At 47.0% G+C, this 20,000-nt stretch overlaps 1 protein-coding gene across 1 annotated transcript in view; it reads left to right on the forward strand.

Annotated features, from left to right (window-relative positions):
- Positions 1 to 20,000, forward strand: part of LOC106592297 (G protein-coupled receptor kinase 6) — a 99,662-nt gene that overhangs the window by 108 nt on the left and 79,554 nt on the right. Inside the window, 1 exon segment of the mRNA XM_045716300.2 lies at positions 1 to 309. This exon segment is cut by the window's left edge and continues 108 nt beyond it. Within this exon segment, the coding sequence (XP_045572256.2) occupies positions 258 to 309 (52 nt within the window). The 5' untranslated portion in view covers positions 1 to 257.

Raw genomic sequence — 20,000 nt, forward strand, 5'->3', positions numbered from 1 at the left:
TTGTTTAGCCTAAAAGGTTAAGAGTTTTTTGGCCGAAAACATCAAACGATGGAGTCGTCGGCGAACTAGTAGCCCACCACGATTGCAAAAAAAACCAACACCTGGTAACCCGCCGAACTTGGGAGAGCAAGCGAAGGCTATGCGCCAGCTGCAGAATTCACCATCATCGGGTGCCGCTACCTTCATCTTTTCAGTTGAAGTGAAATGTATTGCCTAGTCTGTATGGGAGACGGATCTTACACTTACTGACCATTACCATGGAGATAGAGAATATAGTCGCCAACACGGTGCTGCTGAAGGCGAGAGAAGGTAAGACATTGTACTGAAACGACGACATTACATGGTTAACGTACTGGAGGGGGGAACATGTCGAGGGAGAGAGAGAGCGAGAGAGGGAGAAAGGGGTGATAATCATAACAAAGCAAGGCTCAGTTTTTTGGGGGGCTATCGCTTGGATTGTGTTCTACACAGATCTTTCTCTCGACCCCCCCCCTCTCTCTCTCTAGATCTATTTCTCTCCCTACGCAGTGGTTTCCCCATCGTCTTGACTGGCTGACTATAGGGGAAACATAAAGCCTTGTGTTAAATTGTAGCCTACCTACTTGTTAATCATTGTAACTCTGGTCACATAAAATACAGCAATATCCAGGCCTAATCGATACAACGATCGGGTTTGAGTTTCGCAGCATCGATAATAACGATTATCGATTAGGCTATATCACTGTTTGATATTGGATTCGTGTTTCTAATGACTATCTGAACGGAAAAAGGTTGATATGGCGGGAGGCTACTGTAGTAGTAACAGCAGATCAATGGTTAGGTTGATATGACGGTAGACTAGTAGCAACAGATCAATGGATAGGTTGATATGACGGTAGGCTAGTAGCAACATATCAATGGATAGGTTGATATGACGGTAGGCTAGTAACAACATATCAACGGAAAGGTTGATATGACGGTAGGCTAGTAGCAACATATCAATGGATAGGTTGATATGACGGTAGGCTAGTAACAACATATCAACGGAAAGGTTGATATGACGGTAGGCTAGTAGCAACATATCAATGGATAGGTTGATATGACGGTAGGCTAGTAGCAACAGCAGATCGTTTTCGTAGTATAGGCGACACAGTCCTGAAATATCCTGTAGCAACCTGCTTCCAGCTCCATTACCTGATAGAACAGGCTATCGACTTGATACATTAGCGATATTTTGCATACGGCTTTCAATGGATCTTCTGCCTGCTTTAGCGGTTCAAATGTGTGTAGTCTGTGTGTCACGTTATTTGACGCAGATATATTAATGCCAGTGCATCGCCATCCTGCCAAAGAGAAGGGGACCCACTCCGTGTGTTTCCCCAGACGGAGACCGGGAGCTCTGGGTCTTTCTCGGGCCTGGGTAAAGCGGCCAAATCGCACACAGTGTACCCCCAAGTGTGTACCATCGACATGGGGAAGGTGCACAACTCAAGCCGCAGGCCTGAGGACTACAGCACAACATACCGGACTAATACCACAAGTGGTCGATTGATGCCGTCCTGTCTGGCTGTCTTTTTATCGTCAGGTTTGATTGAAGAGAGAAAGGTAGATGTGTGTTTTTCCTGTTTGGACCCCCTCAAATACAACTCTGGAACTCGAAACCAGTTCCAATGCTTTTTAAATGTTTTATTTATTATGTCCCCCTCTAATCAGGGACTGGTTTTAGACCTGGGACACCAGGTGGGTGAAATGAATGATCTGGTAGAACAGAACCAGCAGGGTCCGGACCTCGGGTTATCCAAAGTCGGTGCACATTTCGTTTTTGTTGCCCCAGCACTACACAGCGGATTGAAATAGTTAACTAATCATCAAGCTTTGATACTTTGAATCCGCTGTGTAGTGTTAGGGGGGGAAACCGTGCACGGACCTTGGGAAACGCTCTCGTAGGGTAAGAGGTGAATATCCCCTGTTGTGGAGGAATGGTTATAAGATAGACAGAGAGGATGTCGGTAGTTTGTTGTCAGTACAGCGGTGAGGAGAGAAGGGACTCAACTACACTGTATCTTCTGTTGGGGGGGGGGGGGGAGAAAAGTGTTACATTTAATGAATATGGTTTCTTATCACGCGTGCGGCATGGCTTGATGATTGTTAACGACAGATCTTCATAGAGAGAAGTGCAACAATGTAAAACAACATTAGGACAGCGGACGTCAGAATGAGGTACACGTCTAATAATCTTTGATTGGACCAACGTACGTGTGTGTAGCTTCCTGGGATATATGTGTATCATCATAATACACAGAATTCTATTAAGTTACGCTCTGCAAGCCGGAATACAGAACATTCATGCTATCTTTAACTAGTCAACGTCAATACGCAACCCACATCAACGTCACAATCTGAAGTCAAAGATCTTGTTGCGTTCACACAGGCCCTGCTAAACATATCTATTGTAATGTAGCCTCGTGTTATAAACCCTTTACTCTCCTGGGAATTGGCCTAATATGGATAGAGCTAAATTGAAATGTTTTTTAGTTTTTTTTAACAGAATAAATGTGAATAAACATAAACATGGTAGCAGTAGAAAGGGAACACTTTGGAGGTTATAGGAACATTATTAGGTTAAAGTTTAGGACACAACAGTTCACCTGACACATGACTGAATCCAAACATTACACTGTTGATTTGATGTGCATTTTACATTTACTGTACTTTTTCACCGCATATGTTGATAACGAAATCTGAAAAATACTTTGGATACATTCAGTAACATGAGAATATTCCTGGAAAATATGGGGTAAGTACAACATAAAACAAAACAATGGGAAAGGGGGGGATACCTAGTCAGTTGTACAACAATGCATTCAACTGAAATGTGTCTTCCACATTTAACCCAACCCCTCTGAATCAGAGAGGTGCGGAGGGCTGCCTTAATCAATGTCCACGTGAGTGAGAGGACTAAGTAGTGTTTCCAAGTGGCCTCACATCTCTCCAGACTGTGGGTTTGAGTGTTTCTAAGTGGACACACACCTCTCCAGACTGTGGGTTTGAGTGGACACACATCTCTCCAGACTGTGGGTTTGAGTGGACACACACCTCTCCAGACTGTGGGTTTGAGTGGACACACATCTCTCCAGACTGTGGGTTTGAGTGGACACACATCTCTCCAGACTGTGGGTTTGAGTGGACACACATCTCTCCAGACTGTGGGTTTGAGTGGACACACCTCTCCAGACTGTGGGTTTGAGTGGACACACATCTCTCCAGACTGTGGGTTTGAGTGGACACACCTCTCCAGACTGTGGGTTTGAGTGTTTCCAAGTGGACACACACCTCTCCAGACTGTGGGTTTGAGTGTTTCTAAGTGGGGGGACACCTCTCCAGACTGTGGGTTTGAGTGTTTCCAAGTGGACACACACCTCTCCAGACTGTGGGTTTGAGTGTTTCTAAGTGGGGGGACACCTCTCCAGACTGTGGGTTTGAGTGTTTCTAAGTGGGGGGACACCTCTCCAGACTGTGGGTTTGAGTGAGAGGACTAACTAGTGTCTCCAAGTGGCCACACACTCTTTCAAAGTGTGCACGGTCCCTAAGCAATTTCAATGCACTTTTATGACTGGAAGAAGAGTGTTGAACTATAAGGTAAACATTTGGAGCTCTCCTAGCTGTGCCGTTCAGAAGCTAGCGTTGGCACCCTGGTAGTCGTTTCATTAGGAACACAACCCTGCATCTCCGCCATCACACAATTACTGTTGTTGTTTACTCAATACAGAAACGACCCCATTTCTAAATCCCAGTCTGGGTCAGGTGGGCCTGATTTTGAACGCATGTTCTCCTGCCAACATGACTAGCTAAGTTATTAAATACGATCTTACAGTGTTCGGCTTTCACAAGGTCATTCAGAGAAACGGATGGTAAGTTGTGTGCGTATAGGAAGAAGTCATGAGTGCATTCAGGTGCACTCAATAGACAAACAGGCCCGTTCTGTTCAGAACAACCCAGGATGTGATGTCGTGGACATTTGGACTCACGGGTGTTTGGCTTGAATGACATCAAAGCAGTATTTAATATAATCCTCAGTATCTCATTTCTCTCTCTGTGTGTGTATGTATATGTGGACACCCCTTCAAATTAGTAGATTCAGCTATTTCAGCCACACCCATTGCTGACAGATGTATAAAATCGAGCACACAGCCATGCAATCTCCATAGACAAACATTATAAGTAGAATGGCCTTACTTGAAGAGCTCAGTGACTTTCAACATGGCACCGTTATAGGATGCCACCTTTCCAACAAGTCAGTTTGTATTTCTGCCCTGCTAGAGCTGCCATGTTCAACTGTAAGTGCTGTTATGGTGAAGTGGAAACGTCTAGGAGCAACAACGGCTCAGCCTCGACGTGGTAGGCCACACAAGCTCACAGAACGGGACCATCGAGTGCTGTACCACGTAAAAAATTGTCTGTCCTCGGTTGCAACACTCACTTCTGAGTTCCAAACTGCCTCTGGAAGCAACGTCAGCACAAGAACTGTTCGTCAGGAGCTTCATGAAATGGGTTTCCATGGCCGAGCTGCCGCACACAAGCCTAAGATCACCATGTGCAATGCCAAGCATTGGCTGGAGTGGTGTAAAGATATTGAACTGTGGAGCAGTGGAAACGCGTTCTCTGGAGTCATGAATCACGCTTCATCGTCTGGCAGTCCGACGGATGAATCTGGGTTTAGCGGATGCCAGGAGAACGCTACCTGCCACAATGCAGAGTGCCAACTGTAAAGTTTGGTGGAGGAGAAATAATGGTCTGGGGCTGTTATTCATGGTTCGGTCCTCTTAGTTCCTGTGAAGGGAAATCTTAATGCTACAGCATACAATGACATTCTAGACGATTCTGTGCTTCCAACTTTGTGGCAGCAGTTTGGGGAAGGTCCTTTCCTGTTTCATCATGACAATGCCCCCGTGTACAAAGTGAGGTCCATGCAGAAGTGGTTTGTCGAGATTGGTGTGGAAGAACTTGACTGGCATGCACATAGCCCTGACCTCAACCCCATCAAACAACTTTGGGATGAATTGTAATGCCGACTTCGAGCCAGGCCTAATCACCCAACATCAGTGGCAGATCTCACTACTGCTCTTGTGGCTGAATGGCAGCATGTCCCCGCAGCAATGTTCCAACATCTAGTGGAAATCCTTCCCAGAAGAGTGAAGGCTGTTACAGCACCAACTCCATATTAATGCTCATGATTTTGGAATGAGATGTTCAAAGAGCAGGTGTCCACATACTTTTGGTCATGTAGTGTATCTGGTTAGATGTTTTCTCCTTGTGTGAAACAGTCTCAGTAATGACCAAGGCTGCGGTCCAAACACTTAAAAGACACACCCTTGTCCACTTACCCTCACCTTATGCCCTTGGGGCCATCTTGGAAGGTGGTCCAAATGATTAGCCAATCAAGGGAAGTTTACAACGTAAACCCCTCAGGCCTCCTTGTTAGTCGAGTTTGCGAGTGTACATTTATGTTCACTCCGGGGCCTGAAACTCCCCAGAATTCAATTTGCGACGATTGTACATCCGCTAAGAAAAGTCTGCGAAAACTTAAAAACGACATCAATGGAGAAGTCAACATACACTTGGTTAAAAACAAATGCAAATAAGTTAGAAATTGTGCTACTAATGCACATGACAGCTCAAACACGTCTCGTTAAAAAGTAAATATGTTTTTGTTTATCTTTTGGAAATTGTAGAAATAAAACATTTTCGTTCTTCAGAAGTTCCAGCTAGGCAGGCTAACGTCAGTTAGCTAATTAATTTGCTAGCTATCCTACAGTAGGCGTAATGTTAATATAAGTAGATATGAAATCATAATTGACTGTAGCTCATATAAAGCACAATCATCGCAGGATGAACGAGGGATGAATTTCCGGGCAAGAGCGGTCCATTTAAAAATCATTCCCTCGCCACTCGCCCTGCAAGTGTATACTCATCAGACGTCATCAGAAGTGTCCACTTAGTTTGAGGGTTGAGGGGATAGGGTGTGTCTTTTTTAAAAGTGTTTTGACCACAGACCAAGTCTATGAGCGTCATATCTGGTTAGATGTTTTCTCCTTCTGATGAAACAGTCTCAGTAAAGACCAAGTCTATGAGCATCACATCTAGTTAGATGTTTTCTCCTTCTGTGAAACAGTCTCAGTAAAGACCAAGTCTATGAGCATCATATCTGGTTAGATGTTTTCTCCTTCTGATGAAACAGTCTCAGTAAAGACCAAGTCTATGAGCATCATATCTGGTTAGATGTCCTCTCCTTCTGATGAAACAGTCTCAGTAAAGACCAAGTCTATGAGCATCACATCTGGTTAGATGTCCTCTCCTTCTGATGAAACAGTCTCAGTAAAGACCAAGTCTATGAGCATCACATCTGGTTAGATGTCCTCTCCTTCTGATGAAACAGTCTCAGTAAAGACCAAGTCTATGAGCATCACATCTGGTTAGATGTCCTCTCCTTCTGATGAAACAGTCTCAGTAAAGACCAAGTCTATGAGCATCACATCTGGTTAGATGTCCTCTCCTTCTGATGAAACAGTCTCAGTAAAGACCAAGTCTATGAGCATCACATCTGGTTAGATGTCCTCTCCTTCTGATGAAACAGTCTCAGTAAAGACCAAGTCTATGAGCATCATATCTGGTTAGATGTTTTCTCCTTCTGATGAAACAGTCTCAGTAAAGACCAAGTCTATGAGCATCATATCTGGTTAGATGTTTTCTCCTTCTGATGAAACAGTCTCAGTAAAGACCAAGTCTATGAGCATCATATCTGGTTAGATGTCCTCTCCTTCTGATGAAACAGGAAGATTCTTGACTGACTCACAATCAACCGCATGGTAGGTTCCCATCACAAGGGCATGTCTCTGAAATCGCACCCTATTCCCTATATAGTGCGGTACTTCTGACCAGAGTTGGCACCCTATTCCCTATGTAGTGCACTACTTTTGACCAGGGACCCTGCTCTATAAAGGACATAGGGTGCCATTTTAGGACGCTGGCGAGTCAGTCGACCACATTGGTTCTCTCACAAGGTGCTAAGGGTGTGCCCGGTCCGTTGGGTGGGTAGTGCACTGACAGTTTCAACAATAACAACCCGCACCGTCAAGGGGAAGTGGTTTCAGGGCTGTACAGATGTTCTCAGCTTTGAGATAACGGGTTATTTCCCATATGGTACAAGGCTTGGGGCCGCTATCCAGATTGTCATACTGACCTTTTGCCATACCGGGGATGTTGGGTAGTATTGCCACTGTTTGTAATTAAAGCGTTGCTCTGCCTTTAACAACACTATCAACAAGGCAGGTCCTACAGGCCCTAGATTTGTCACATCTGGACTACTGTTCAGTCGTGTGGTCAGGTGCCATAAAGAGGGACTGACTCAGAACAGGGCAGCACGGCTGGCTCAGAACAGGGCAGCAGGGCTGGCTCAGAACAGGGGAGACTGACTTCATCACTACTTGTTTTTGTAAGTGTTGACATGTTGAAAGCACCGAGCTGTCTGTTTAAACTACTGGCACACAGCTCAGACACCCATGACAACCCCACCAGACATGGCACCAGAGGTCTCTTCACAGTCCCCAAGTCCAGAACAGACTATGGGAGGCGCACAGTACTACATAGAGCCATGACTACATGGAACTCTATTCCACGTCAAGTAACTGATGCTAGCAGTAAAATCAGATTTAAAAATACACCTTATGCTAGAGTGGGGACTGTGAAGAGACACACATGAACAGACACCTGCTCAAACGCGCAAACACCCCCAGCCGACACCCCCAGTCTACACACACGTTGCTGTATGGTGGTGGTATACATTTAGTATGGTGTAGTAATGTTACATGATGATCTGGTTTATCTTTGGTTTTATATGTAACGTAAGTTCTTTTAATGTGTTTGGACCCCAGGAAAGGGGAAAGGGGGATACCTAGTCAGTTGTCCAACTGAAATGTCTCTTCCGTATTTAACTAATGGGGATCCATAATAAACCCCAGGAAGTGTAGCTGCTGCCTTGGCAGGAACTAATGGGGATCCATAATAAACCCCAGGAAGTGTAGCTGCTGCCTTGGCAGGAACTAATGAGGATCCATAATAAACCCCAGGAAGAGTAGCTGCTGCCTTGGCAGGAACTAATGGGGATCCATAATAAACCCCAGGAAGTGTAGCTGCTGCCTTGGCAGGAACTAATGGGGATCCATAATAAACCCCAGGAAGAGTAGCTGCTGCCTTGGCAGGAACTAATGAGGATCCATAATAAACCCCAGGAAGAGTAGCTGCTGTCTTGGCAGGAACTAATGGGGATCCATAATAAACCCCAGGAAGAGTAGCTGCTGCCTTGGCAGGAACTAATGGGGATCCATAATAAACCCCAGGAACAGTAGCTGCTGCCTTGGCAGGAACTAATGGGGATCCATAATAAACCCCAGGAAGAGTAGCTGCTGCCTTGGCAGGAACAAATGGGGATCCATAATAAACCCCAGGAAGAGTAGCAGCTGTCTTGGCAGGAACTAATGGGGATCCATAATAAACCCCAGGAAGAGTAGCTGCTGCCTTGGCAGGAACAAATGGAGATCCATAATAAACCCCAGGAAGAGTAGCTGCTGCCTTGGCAGGAACAAATGGGGATCCATAATAAACCCCAGGAAGAGTAGCTGCTGCCTTGGCAGGAACTAATGGGGATCCATAATAAACCCCAGGAAGAGTAGCTGCTGCCTTGGCAGGAACTAATGGGGATCCATAATAAACCCCAGGAAGAGTAGCTGCTGCCTTGGCAGGAACTAATGGGGATCCATAATAAATACCATTACAAAACACAAGGGGTGCTGTTTTTGAATCCCCACTGAGGCTCTTTAATCCGAAGGTTAGTAATGCTAAATACATGGAAAATCCCATAGAGAATGCTAACCAAATGCTAACGAGCGCATTACGAACATTCTATAGTCTCTGACCTAAACTATACAAGTAACTCAAATTCTACTGGCAGTTTGCTGCACAAAACACAATGCTACGGGCAGTTTGCTGCACACACACAACACAATGCTACTGGCAGTTTGCTGCACACAACACAATGCTACGGGCAGTTTGCTGCACACAACACAATGCTACTGGCAGTTTGCTGCACACAACACAATGCTACTGGCAGTTTGCTGCACACAACACAATGCTACTGGCAGTTTGCTGCAAACAACACAATGCTACTGGCTGTTTGCTGCACACAACACAACACAATGCTACTGGCAGTTTGCTGCACACAACAAAACACAATGCTACTGGCAGTTTGCTGCACACAACAAAACACAATGCTACTGGCAGTTTGCTGCAAACAACACAATGCTACGGGCAGTTTGCTGCACAAAACACAATGCTACTGGCAGTTTGCTGCACAAAACACAATGCTACTGACAGTTTGCTGCACAAAACACAATGCTACTGGCAGTTTGCTGCACAAAACACAATGCTACTGGCAGTTTGCTGCACAAAACACAATGCTACTGGCAGTTTGCTGCACAAAACACAATGCTACTGGCAGTTTGCTGCACAAAACACAATGCTACTGGCAGTTTGCTGCACAAAACACAATGCTACTGGCAGTTTGCTGCACAAAACACAATTCTACTGGCAGTTTGCTGCACACAACAAAACACAATTCTACTGGCAGTTTGCTGCACACAACAACACACAATTCTACTGGCAGTTTGCTGCCACAACACACACAATGGTACTGGCAGTTTGCTGCAAACAACACAATGGTACTGGCAGTTTGCTGCACACAACACAATGGTACTGGCAGTTTGCTGCACACAACACAATGCTACTGGCAGTTTGCTGCAAACAACACAATGCTACTGGCAGTTTGCTGCAAACAACACAATGCTACTGGCAGTTTGCTGCAAACAACACAATGCTACTGGCAGTTTGCTGCACACAACACAATGCTACTGGCAGTTTGCTGCACACAACACAATGCTACTGGCAGTTTGCTGCACACAACACAATGCTACTGGCAGTTTGCTGCACACAACACAATGCTACTGGCAGTTTGCTTCCCACACAACACAATGCTACTGGCTGTTTGCTGCACACACACAACACAATGCTACTGGCTGTTTGCTGCACACACACAACATAATGCTACTGGCTGTTTGCTGCACACACACAACACAATGCTACTGGCAGTTTGCTGCACACACAACACAATGCTACTGGCAGTTTGCTGCACACAACACAATGCTACGGGCAGTTTGCTGCACACAACACAATGCTACTGGCAGTTTGCTGCACACAACACAATGCTACTGGCAGTTTGCTGCACACAACACAATGCTACTGGCAGTTTGCTTCACACAACACAATGCTACTGGCTGTTTGCTGCACACACACAACATAATGCTACTGGCTGTTTGCTGCACACACACAACACAATGCTACTGGCAGTTTGCTGCACACACAACACAATGCTACTGGCAGTTTGCTGCACACAACACAATGCTACGGGCAGTTTGCTGCACACAACACAATGCTACTGGCAGTTTGCTGCACACAACACAATGCTACTGGCAGTTTGCTGCACACAACACAATGCTACTGGCAGTTTGCTTCACACAACACAATGCTACTGGCTGTTTGCTGCACACACACAACACAATGCTACTGGCTGTTTGCTGCACACACACAACACAATGCTACTGGCTGTTTGCTGCACACACACAACACAATGCTACTGGCAGTTTGCTGCACACACACAACACAATGCTACTGGCAGTTTGCTGCACACACACAACACAATGCTACTGGCAGTTTGCTGCACACAACACAATGCTACTGGCAGTTTGCTGCACACAACTCAATGCTACTGGCAGTTTGCTGCACAAAACACAATGCTACTATTCCATAAGGTAACTAGCTCACCAGGAGCGGGCTGTGACTCACAAGGCTACTGGTGAGCTAGTTACCTTTATGGAATTCACAACAAAAAATTGCAAGCTAGATAACTTAATAGTTAGCAGTTAACTGTCTAGAATGTGCTAAATGCTCTGCAGCTGTGCATTCGGTTTGCTAATTTAGTAACTAGTTAGCTTCTTCCAGTGGTTAGCCTCTTCCCAAATCAAGCTTCGCTTGGTAACAGCAGGGAGTCCCCTCCTGGATCAAGAGTATTACTGTCTCTTGTCGTCACTGTGTGCTTGTAAACAAAACATCACGTGACTGGGGACCACCGGGAAGCTTCACGATGAAACATGTGACAGGTGAAATGAAGAACACAATCTGCTTTATCTTCTAAGGTTTTGCACAAGTTGACTGCAGATATTTCATTAAATAGTAGCTAGACATATTCAAATAAATAAATAAATGTCCTGTGGCTTTTTCCAAATACCCCGGTATACGGTATACTGCCCAAGCCTATATGGTACCCTATTCTCTATATAGTGCATTACTTTTGACCAAAGTCCTATGGGCCCTGGTCAAAAGCAGTGCCCTACATAGGGTGCCATTTGGGACTCAACCATTGTCATGTATTGCCGCTTGTTTGACCTCAACTTGTAGTTCCTATGGTTCATTCTGGTTTCAATGGCCCGTATCAGCCTGCCTCCCTGCCTAAAAATAGTTCAAACGGCTTTCTATTGGTTTCTATTGTCTGAGGACCAGGATGTTGCTTTAGGGGACCTATCTGACGATTAGAGAAAAAAACACAGACAGACAGACACAGACAGACACAGACAGACATCCTTGTAGGATCACTAGCTACAAGGGGTCTGTGTGTCTGCACATCTGGGTAGTACTTGGCAGTGGTGGAAAGTACTTTCAAGTATTTTTACTTAAGTATTTTTTTTTGTTGGTATCTGTACTTTACTATTTATATTTTTGACAACTTTTACTTCACTACATTCATAAAGAAAATACTGTACTTTTTACTCTTTTTACATTTTCTGTGACACCCAAAAGTACTTGTTATATTTTGAGTGATTAGCAGGACAGGAACATGGTCCAATTCACACACTTATCATCTCTACTGCCTCTGATCTGGTGGACACACTAAACAGAGAACATCCCTGGTCATCCCTACTGCCTCTGATCTGGTGGACTCACTAAACAGAGAACATCCCTGGTCATCTCTACTGCCTCTGATCTGGAGGACTCACTAAACACACATGCTTCATTTGTAAATTATGACTGAGTGTAACTGTGCCCCTGGATATCTGTAAATTTAAAAACTTGTGTCTGGTTTGCTTATTATAAGGAATAAAACATTATTTATACTTTTGATACTCAAGTATATTTAAAACCAAATACTTTTAGACTTTTACTCTAGTATTTTCCTGGTCACTTTTACTTTTGTCATTTTCTTATCTTTACTTTTACTCAAGTATGACATTTAGGTACTTTTTCACCACTGGTCATCAGACAGACTGGTGGTTCTCCTGTGACCCCCCTCAGGGAGACTAGTAGGGTCAGGGGTTAGAGGTCATCAGACAGACTGGTGGTTCTCCTCTCCCCCCTTGGAGGGGGGAGAGGGTGTAGCGCTTGGAGGGGGGAGAGGGTGTAGCGCTTGGAGGGGGGAGAGGGTGTAGTGCTTGGAGGGGGGAGAGGGTGTAGTGCTTGGAGGGGGGAGAGGGTGTAGTGCTTGGAGGGGGGAGAGGGTGTAGTGCTTGGAGGGGGGAGAGGGTGTAGTGCTTGGAGGGGGGAGGGGGTGTAGTGCTTGGAGGGGGGAGGGGGTGTAGTGCTTGGAGAGGGTGTAGTGCTTGGAGGGGGGAGAGGGTGTAGTGCTTGGAGGGGGGAGAGGGTGTAGTGCTTGGAGGGGGAGAGGGTATAGTGCTTGGAGGGGGAGAGGGTATAGTGCTTGGAGGGGGAGAGGGTATAGTGCTTGGAGGGGGAGAGGGTATAGTGCTTGGAGGGGGAGAGGGTATAGTGCTTGGAGGGGGAGAGGGTATAGTGCTTGGAGGGGGAGAGGGTATAGTGCTTGGAGGGGGAGAGGGTATAGTGCTTGGAGGGGGAGAGGGGTCTGGGTAGTGCTTGGAGGGCGAGAGGGGTCTGGGTAGTGCTTGGAGGGGGAGAGGGGTCTGGGTAGTGCTTGGAGGGGGAGAGGGGTCTGGGTAGTGCTTGGAGGGGGAGAGGGGTCTGGGTAGTGCTTGGAGGGGGAGAGGGGTCTGGGTAGTGATTGGAGGGCGAGAGGGGTCTGGGTAGCTGCTTGGAGGGGGAGAGGGGTCTGGGTAGTCGCTTGGAGGGGGAGAGGGGTCTGGGTAGCGCTTGGAGGGGGAGAGGGGTCTGGGTAGCGCTTGGAGGGGGAGAGGGGTCTGGGTAGCGCGTGGAGGGGGAGAGAGGTCTGGGTAGCGCTTGGAGGGGGAGAGAGGTCTGGGTAGCGCTTGGAGGGGGAGAGAGGTCTGGGTAGCGCTTGGAGGGGGAGAGAGGTCTGGGTAGCGCTTGGAGGGGGAGAGAGGTCTGGGTAGCGCTTGGAGGGGGAGAGGGGTCTGGGTAGCGCTTGGAGGGGGAGAGGGGTCTGGGTAGCGCTTGGAGGGGGAGAGGGGTCTGGGTAGCGCTTGGAGGGGGAGAGGGGTCTGGGTAGCGCTTGGAGGGGGAGAGGGGTCTGGGTAGCGCTTGGAGGGGGAGAGGGGTCTGGGTAGTACTTGGAGATGTCTGTGTGTCTGCACAGCTGAGTGACGTTGTAAAACACTTCACAAAAAAAACCTACATTATTAGGCCTGTATCTGGATCTGAAAAAATAAGACTGCATCCCCCTATTCCCTTCCTATAGGCCCTGGTCTAAAGTAGTGCACTACATAGGGACTAGAGTAATTTGGGACACACACAAGCCATTTAAACACAGTACAGTATAATAACAGCATGCCAGATGGTTAATTTTACAAATAGACTCTAAAACATTTAATAAGCCAGCTGGCAGAGCCAACCTTGTGATGTTCACACAATGTTAAAATATGCCCATTTAGGCCGAGTCAGTCAAGATGCTAACCTAGCTGCATAGCCTAGCTGCTAATGCTACATACGCATCGCATGTGGTTGGAGCTAGCGGTAGCCGCTAATGCTACATACGCAACAGATGTGGTTGGAGTTAGTGGTAGCCGCTAATGCTAAATACACAACAGATGTGGTTGGAGCTAGCGGTAGCTGCTAACGCTACATACGCAACACATGCGTCACAGTTTCCCAGTCACAGCCCATTTTGTGGGTCTAATAACTGTAGGAAGGGAACCACATGAAGGGAGCTGTCACAAAGCAGTGTGTTTTACAGACGTCAGTCACAGGAAACACCCTACTGGACACACACACACACGTTGACAACAAGTGTTAGCCAGCCTAAGACCGCAAGGCTAATAAATGCAGGCTAACACCATAGCCGTGGTCCTTTTCTATAGGTCATGCAAAGGAAATGTTTTAAATAGTGTTTCTTATTGGACAGGTCCAGGAAGTTCCCACCCTGTTTTTAGATGTTTTTTGTTCCTTTTGGTGCCTCTGGAACACAACCCAGTCACACAGTGGTATCTGAGGGAAGACTTCTGAGAAGGTGTCTAACCCGGGTCTCTCACGGGAGAAACCAACATCTTGACCGCTAGACCACACAGATTTTTGAAGTCGCAGGCAGAGCTATCACATCACGAGACCATGAGCCTGCCTCGGGGCCGCCACAGAGGCATATAGGAGCCTGCCTCGGGGCCACCACAGAGGCATATAGGAGCCTGCCTCGGGGCCACCACAGAGGCATATAGGAGCCTGCCTCGGGGCCACCACAGAGGCATATAGGAGCCTGCCTCGGGGGCCACCACAGAGGCATATAGGAGCCTGCCTCGGGGCCACACCACAGAGGCATATAGGAGCCTGCCTCGGGGCCCACCACAGAGGCATATAGGAGCCTGCCTCGGGGCCCACCACAGAGGCATATAGGAGCCTGCCTCGGGGCCCACCACAGAGGCATATAGGAGCCTGCCTCGGGGCCCACCACAGAGGCATATAGGAGCCTGCCTCGGGGCCCACCACAGAGGCATATAGGAGCCTGCCTCGGGGGCCACCACAGAGGCATATAGGATCCTGCCTCGGGGGCCACCACAGAGGCATATAGGAGCCTGCCTCGGGGGCCACCACAGAGGCATATAGGAGCCTGCCTCAGAACCAGGAGAGGAATGAAGGAGAGCAGAACCAGGAGAGGAATGAAAGGGGGATGAGAAGGTGGAGACAGAGGGGAGGAGGAACACTTGTGAAAGAGAAGGGGGAGAGATAAGCAGAGAGACCTTCAGGTTAGTGGTCTGTCTTTACATTGAGACCTATAGGTTAGTGGTCTGTATCCTTTACATTGAGACCTATAGGTTAGTGGTCTGTCTTTACATTGAGACCTATAGGTTAGTGGTCTGTATCCTTTACATTGAGACCTATAGGTTAGTGGTCTGTATCCTTTACATTGAGACCTATAGGTTAGTGGTCTGTATCCTTTACATTGAGACCTATAGGTTAGTGGTCTGTATCCTTTACATTGAGACCTATAGGTTAGTGGTCTGTATCCTTTACATTGAGACCTATAGGTTAGTGGTCTGTATCCTTTACATTGAGACCTATAGGTTAGTGGTCTGTATCCTTTACATTGAGACCTATAGGTTAGTGGTCTGTATCCTTTACATTGAGACCTATAGGTTAGTGGTCTGTATCCTTTACATTGAGACCTATAGGTTAGTGGTCTGTATCCTTTACATTGAGACCTATAGGTTAGTGGTCTGTATCCTTTACATTGAGACCTATAGGTTAGTGGTCTGTATCCTTTACATTGAGACCTATAGGTTAGTGGTCTGTATCCTTTACATTGAGACCTATAGGTTAGTGGTCTGTATCCTTTACATTGAGACCTATAGGTTAGTGGTCTGTATCCTTTACATTGAGACCTATAGGTTAGTGGTCTGTATCCTTTACATTGAGACCTATAGGTCGGTGTTCTGGTTCGGAGGATGATAGTTTTTGGGCCAGAGACTGAGAACTGTTGTTGCAGGTGGCTAGTGGACTTCAAACAGTCGCATGAGACGAGTCACCAGTCCAAATAAATACAAGTCTGTTTGAACAAAGACACGACTGGAGTTAGTCATGCTTTATGAGGAATACACACATACAACCCCGCTCCGTGCTCTCTCGTCTGTGTCTCTCTCTGTCTCAGTGTCTCTCTCTGTCTCAGTGTCTCTCTCTGTCTCAGGCCCCGCCGTGTCTCTCTCTGTCTCAGTGTCTCTCTCTGTCTCAGTGTCTCTCTCTGTCTCAGTGTCTCTCTCTGTCTCAGTGTCTCTCTCTGTCTCAGTGTCTCTCTCTGTCTCTGTGTCTCTCTCTGTCTCTGTGTCTCTCTCTGTCTCTGTGTCTCTCTCTGTCTCTGTGCCTCTCGTCTCGTGCCCTCGTCTCGGTCTCATCTCTCTGTCTCATCTCTCTGTCTCTCTCTCTCTCTCTCATCTCTCTGTCTCTCTCTCTCTCATCTCTCTGTCTCGTCTCCTCTCTCAGTCTCTCTCTCTCGTCTCCTCTCTCGCTCTCTCGGTGCTCCTCTCTCACGCTCTCTGTCGCGTCGCGTCGTCGTCTGTCGTCGTCGTCGCGCTGTCGTCGCGTCGTCGTCGTCTGTCGTCTGTCGTCTGTCGTCTGTCGTCTGTCTGTCTGTCTGTCTGTCTGTCTGTCTGTCTGTCTGTCTGTCTGTCTGTCTGTCTGTCTGTCTGTCTGTCTGTCTCTTTCTGTCTGTCCCTAATTGATGAGTGTAACTATACAGATATACAGTACCTTAATCAAACGCAGGCCTGTGTTGACTATCAGACAGACTGATACTACTTCCTGATGTCTTGACTGGGCAGAAACAAGCCATTCATATCTCATAGGCTTTAGCTCTTTGAGAAGTGTGTGTGTGTGTGTGCTCGCACGTTTGCAGAAAATAGTATTTAGTAGTTTATTTGGAAAATATCTACTTTTCAAATACTCAAGGTAATATCGTTTATATTTAAACTAAAAGGCAACTAGTTTCTTTTGATATTCAAATACAGGTCTCAGAAAACCATATTTTCAACTATTTTGAATACCTCTCAGAAAACCAAATAATAACATTTTAAACTATTTTGAATACCTCTCAGAAAACCATATCATATTTTCAACTATTTTGAATACCTCTCAGAAAACCACATAATATTTTTAAAGTATTTTTAAATATATGCAAGTTATTTGAAAGAAAATAAAAGCATATGATTTGATGGCTGGTAAATGTTTTGAAGCAACAACTACAGAAGTGAGTTGAATCAGTGTAAAGCTCTGATGATCAGCACATGGAGGTTTAGGAGGGATTAGATATGAATCTTAATAACAAGCCTGTAATGAAACACATGAGGGACGTGGAACGACCTCAACGTGAGGTTAGACCTTTACAGCAGCGTCAACATGACTAATAAACAGGTGTTGATAATGAGGTTAGGCCTTTACAGCAGCGTCAACATGACTAATAAACAGGTGTTGATAATGAGGTTAGACCTTTACAGCAGCTTCAACATGACTAATAAACAGGTGTTGATAATGAGGTTAGACCTTTACAGCAGCGTCAACATGACTAATCAATAGGTGTTGATAATGAGGTTAGACCTTTACAGCAGCGTCAACATGACTAATAAACAGGTGTTGATAATGAGGTTAGACCTTTACAGCAGCGTCAACATGACTAATAAACAGGTGTTGATAATGAGGTTAGACCTTTACAGCAGCGTCAACATGACTAATAAACAGGTGTTGATAATGAGGTTAGACCTTTACAGCAGCGTCAACATGACTAATAAACAGGTGTTGATAATGAGGTTAGACCTTTACAGCAGCGTCAACATGACTAATCAATAGGTGTTGATAATGAGGTTAGACCTTTACAGCAGCGTCAACATGACTAATAAACAGGTGTTGATAATGAGGTTAGACCTTTACAGCAGCGTCAACATGACTAATAAACAGGTGTTGATAATGAGGTTAGACCTTTACAGCAGCGTCAACATGACTAATAAACAGGTGTTGATAATGAGGTTAGACCTTTACAGCAGCGTCAACATGACTAATCAATAGGTGTTGATAATGAGGTTAGACCTTTACAGCAGCGTCAACATGACTAATCAATAGGTGTTGATAATGAGGTTAGACCTTTACAGCAGCGTCAACATGACTAATCAACAGGTGTTGATAATGAGGGACGTGAGGTAATGCTGTAACACTGGACATCCTGGGAACACTGGGTTAACTGCCTTGTTCAGGGGATCACTGGGTTAACTGCCTTGTTCAGGGGAACACTGGGTTAACTGCCTTGTTCAGGGGAACAGTGGGTTAACTGCCTTGTTCAGGGGCAGAATGACAGATTTTTACCTTGTCAGCTCAGGGATTCAATCCAGCAACCTTTCAGTTACTGGACCAACGCTCTAACCACTAGGCTACCTGCCTCCCCTCTAACCACTAGGCTACCTGCCTCCCCTCTAACCACTAGGCTACCTGCCTCCCCTCTAACCACTAGGCTAGCTGCCTCCTCTAACCACTAGGCTAGCTGCCTCCTCTAACCACTAGGCTACCTGCCTCCTCTAACCACTAGGCTACCTGCCTCCTCTAACCACTAGGCTACCTGCCTCCTCTAACCACTAGGCTACCTGCCTCCTCTAACCACTAGGCTACCTGCCTCCTCTAACCACTAGGCTACCTGCCTCCTCTAACCACTAGGCTACCTGCCTCCTCTAACCACTAGGCTACCTGCCTCCTCTAACCACTAGGCTACCTGCCTCCTCTAACCACTAGGCTAGCTGCCTCCCCTCTAACCACTAGGCTAGCTGCCTCCTCTAACCACTAGGCTAGCTGCCTCCCCTCTAACCACTAGGCTAGCTGCCTCCCCTCTAACCACTAGGCTAGCTGCCTCTCCTCTAACCACTAGGCTAGCTGCCTCTCCTCTAACCACTAGGCTACCTGCCTCCACTCTAACCACTAGGCTACCTGCCTCCCCCCTCTAACCACTAGGCTACCTGCCTCCCCCCTCTAACCACTAGGCTACCTGCCTCCCCCCTCTAACCACTAGGCTACCTGCCTCCTCTAACCACTAGGCTACCTGCCTCCTCTAACCACTAGGCTACCTGCCTCCTCTAACCACTAGGCTAGCTGCCTCCCCTCTAACCACTAGGCTACCTGCCTCCCCCCTCTAACCACTAGGCTAGCTGCCTCCCCTAACCACTAGGCTACCTGCCTCCCCCCTCTAACCACTAGGCTAGCTGCCTCCTCTAACCACTAGGCTAGCTGCCTCCTCTAACCACTAGGCTAGCTGCCTCCTCTAACCACTAGGCTAGCTGCCTCCTCTAACCACTAGGCTACCTGCCTCCTCTAACCACTAGGCTACCTGCCTCCCCTAACCACTAGGCTACCTGCCTCCCCTAACCACTAGGCTACCTGCCTCCTCTAACCACTAGGCTACCTGCCTCCCCTCTAACCACTAGGCTACCTGCCTCCTCTAACCACTAGGCTAGCTGCCTCCTCTAACCACTAGGCTACCTGCCTCCTCTAACCACTAGGCTACCTGCCTCCTCTAACCACTAGGCTAGCCTCCTCTAACCACTAGGCTAGCTGCCTCCTCTAACCACTAGGCTAGCTGCCTCCTCTAACCACTAGGCTAGCTGCCTCCTCTAACCACTAGGCTAGCTGCCTCCTCTAACCACTAGGCTAGCTGCCTCCTCTAACCACTAGGCTAGCTGCCTCCTCTAACCACTAGGCTAGCTGCCTCCTCTAACCACTAGGCTAGCTGCCTCTCTAACCACTAGGCTAGCTGCCTCCTCTAACCACTAGGCTAGCTGCCTCCTCTAACCACTAGGCTAGCTGCCTCCCCTCTAACCACTAGGCTACCTGCCTCCCCTCTAACCACTAGGCTACCTGCCTCCCCTCTAACCACTAGGCTACCTGCCTCCTCTAACCACTAGGCTACCTGCCGCCCCTCTAACCACTAGGCTAGCTGCCGTCCCATAATGGAGTCATTACATAAGTGGAATAAA

The sequence above is a fragment of the Salmo salar genome, chromosome 04 (genome assembly GCF_965601325.2).
Source record: "Salmo salar chromosome 04, fSalSal1, whole genome shotgun sequence".
NCBI lineage: Eukaryota > Metazoa > Chordata > Actinopteri > Salmoniformes > Salmonidae > Salmo > Salmo salar.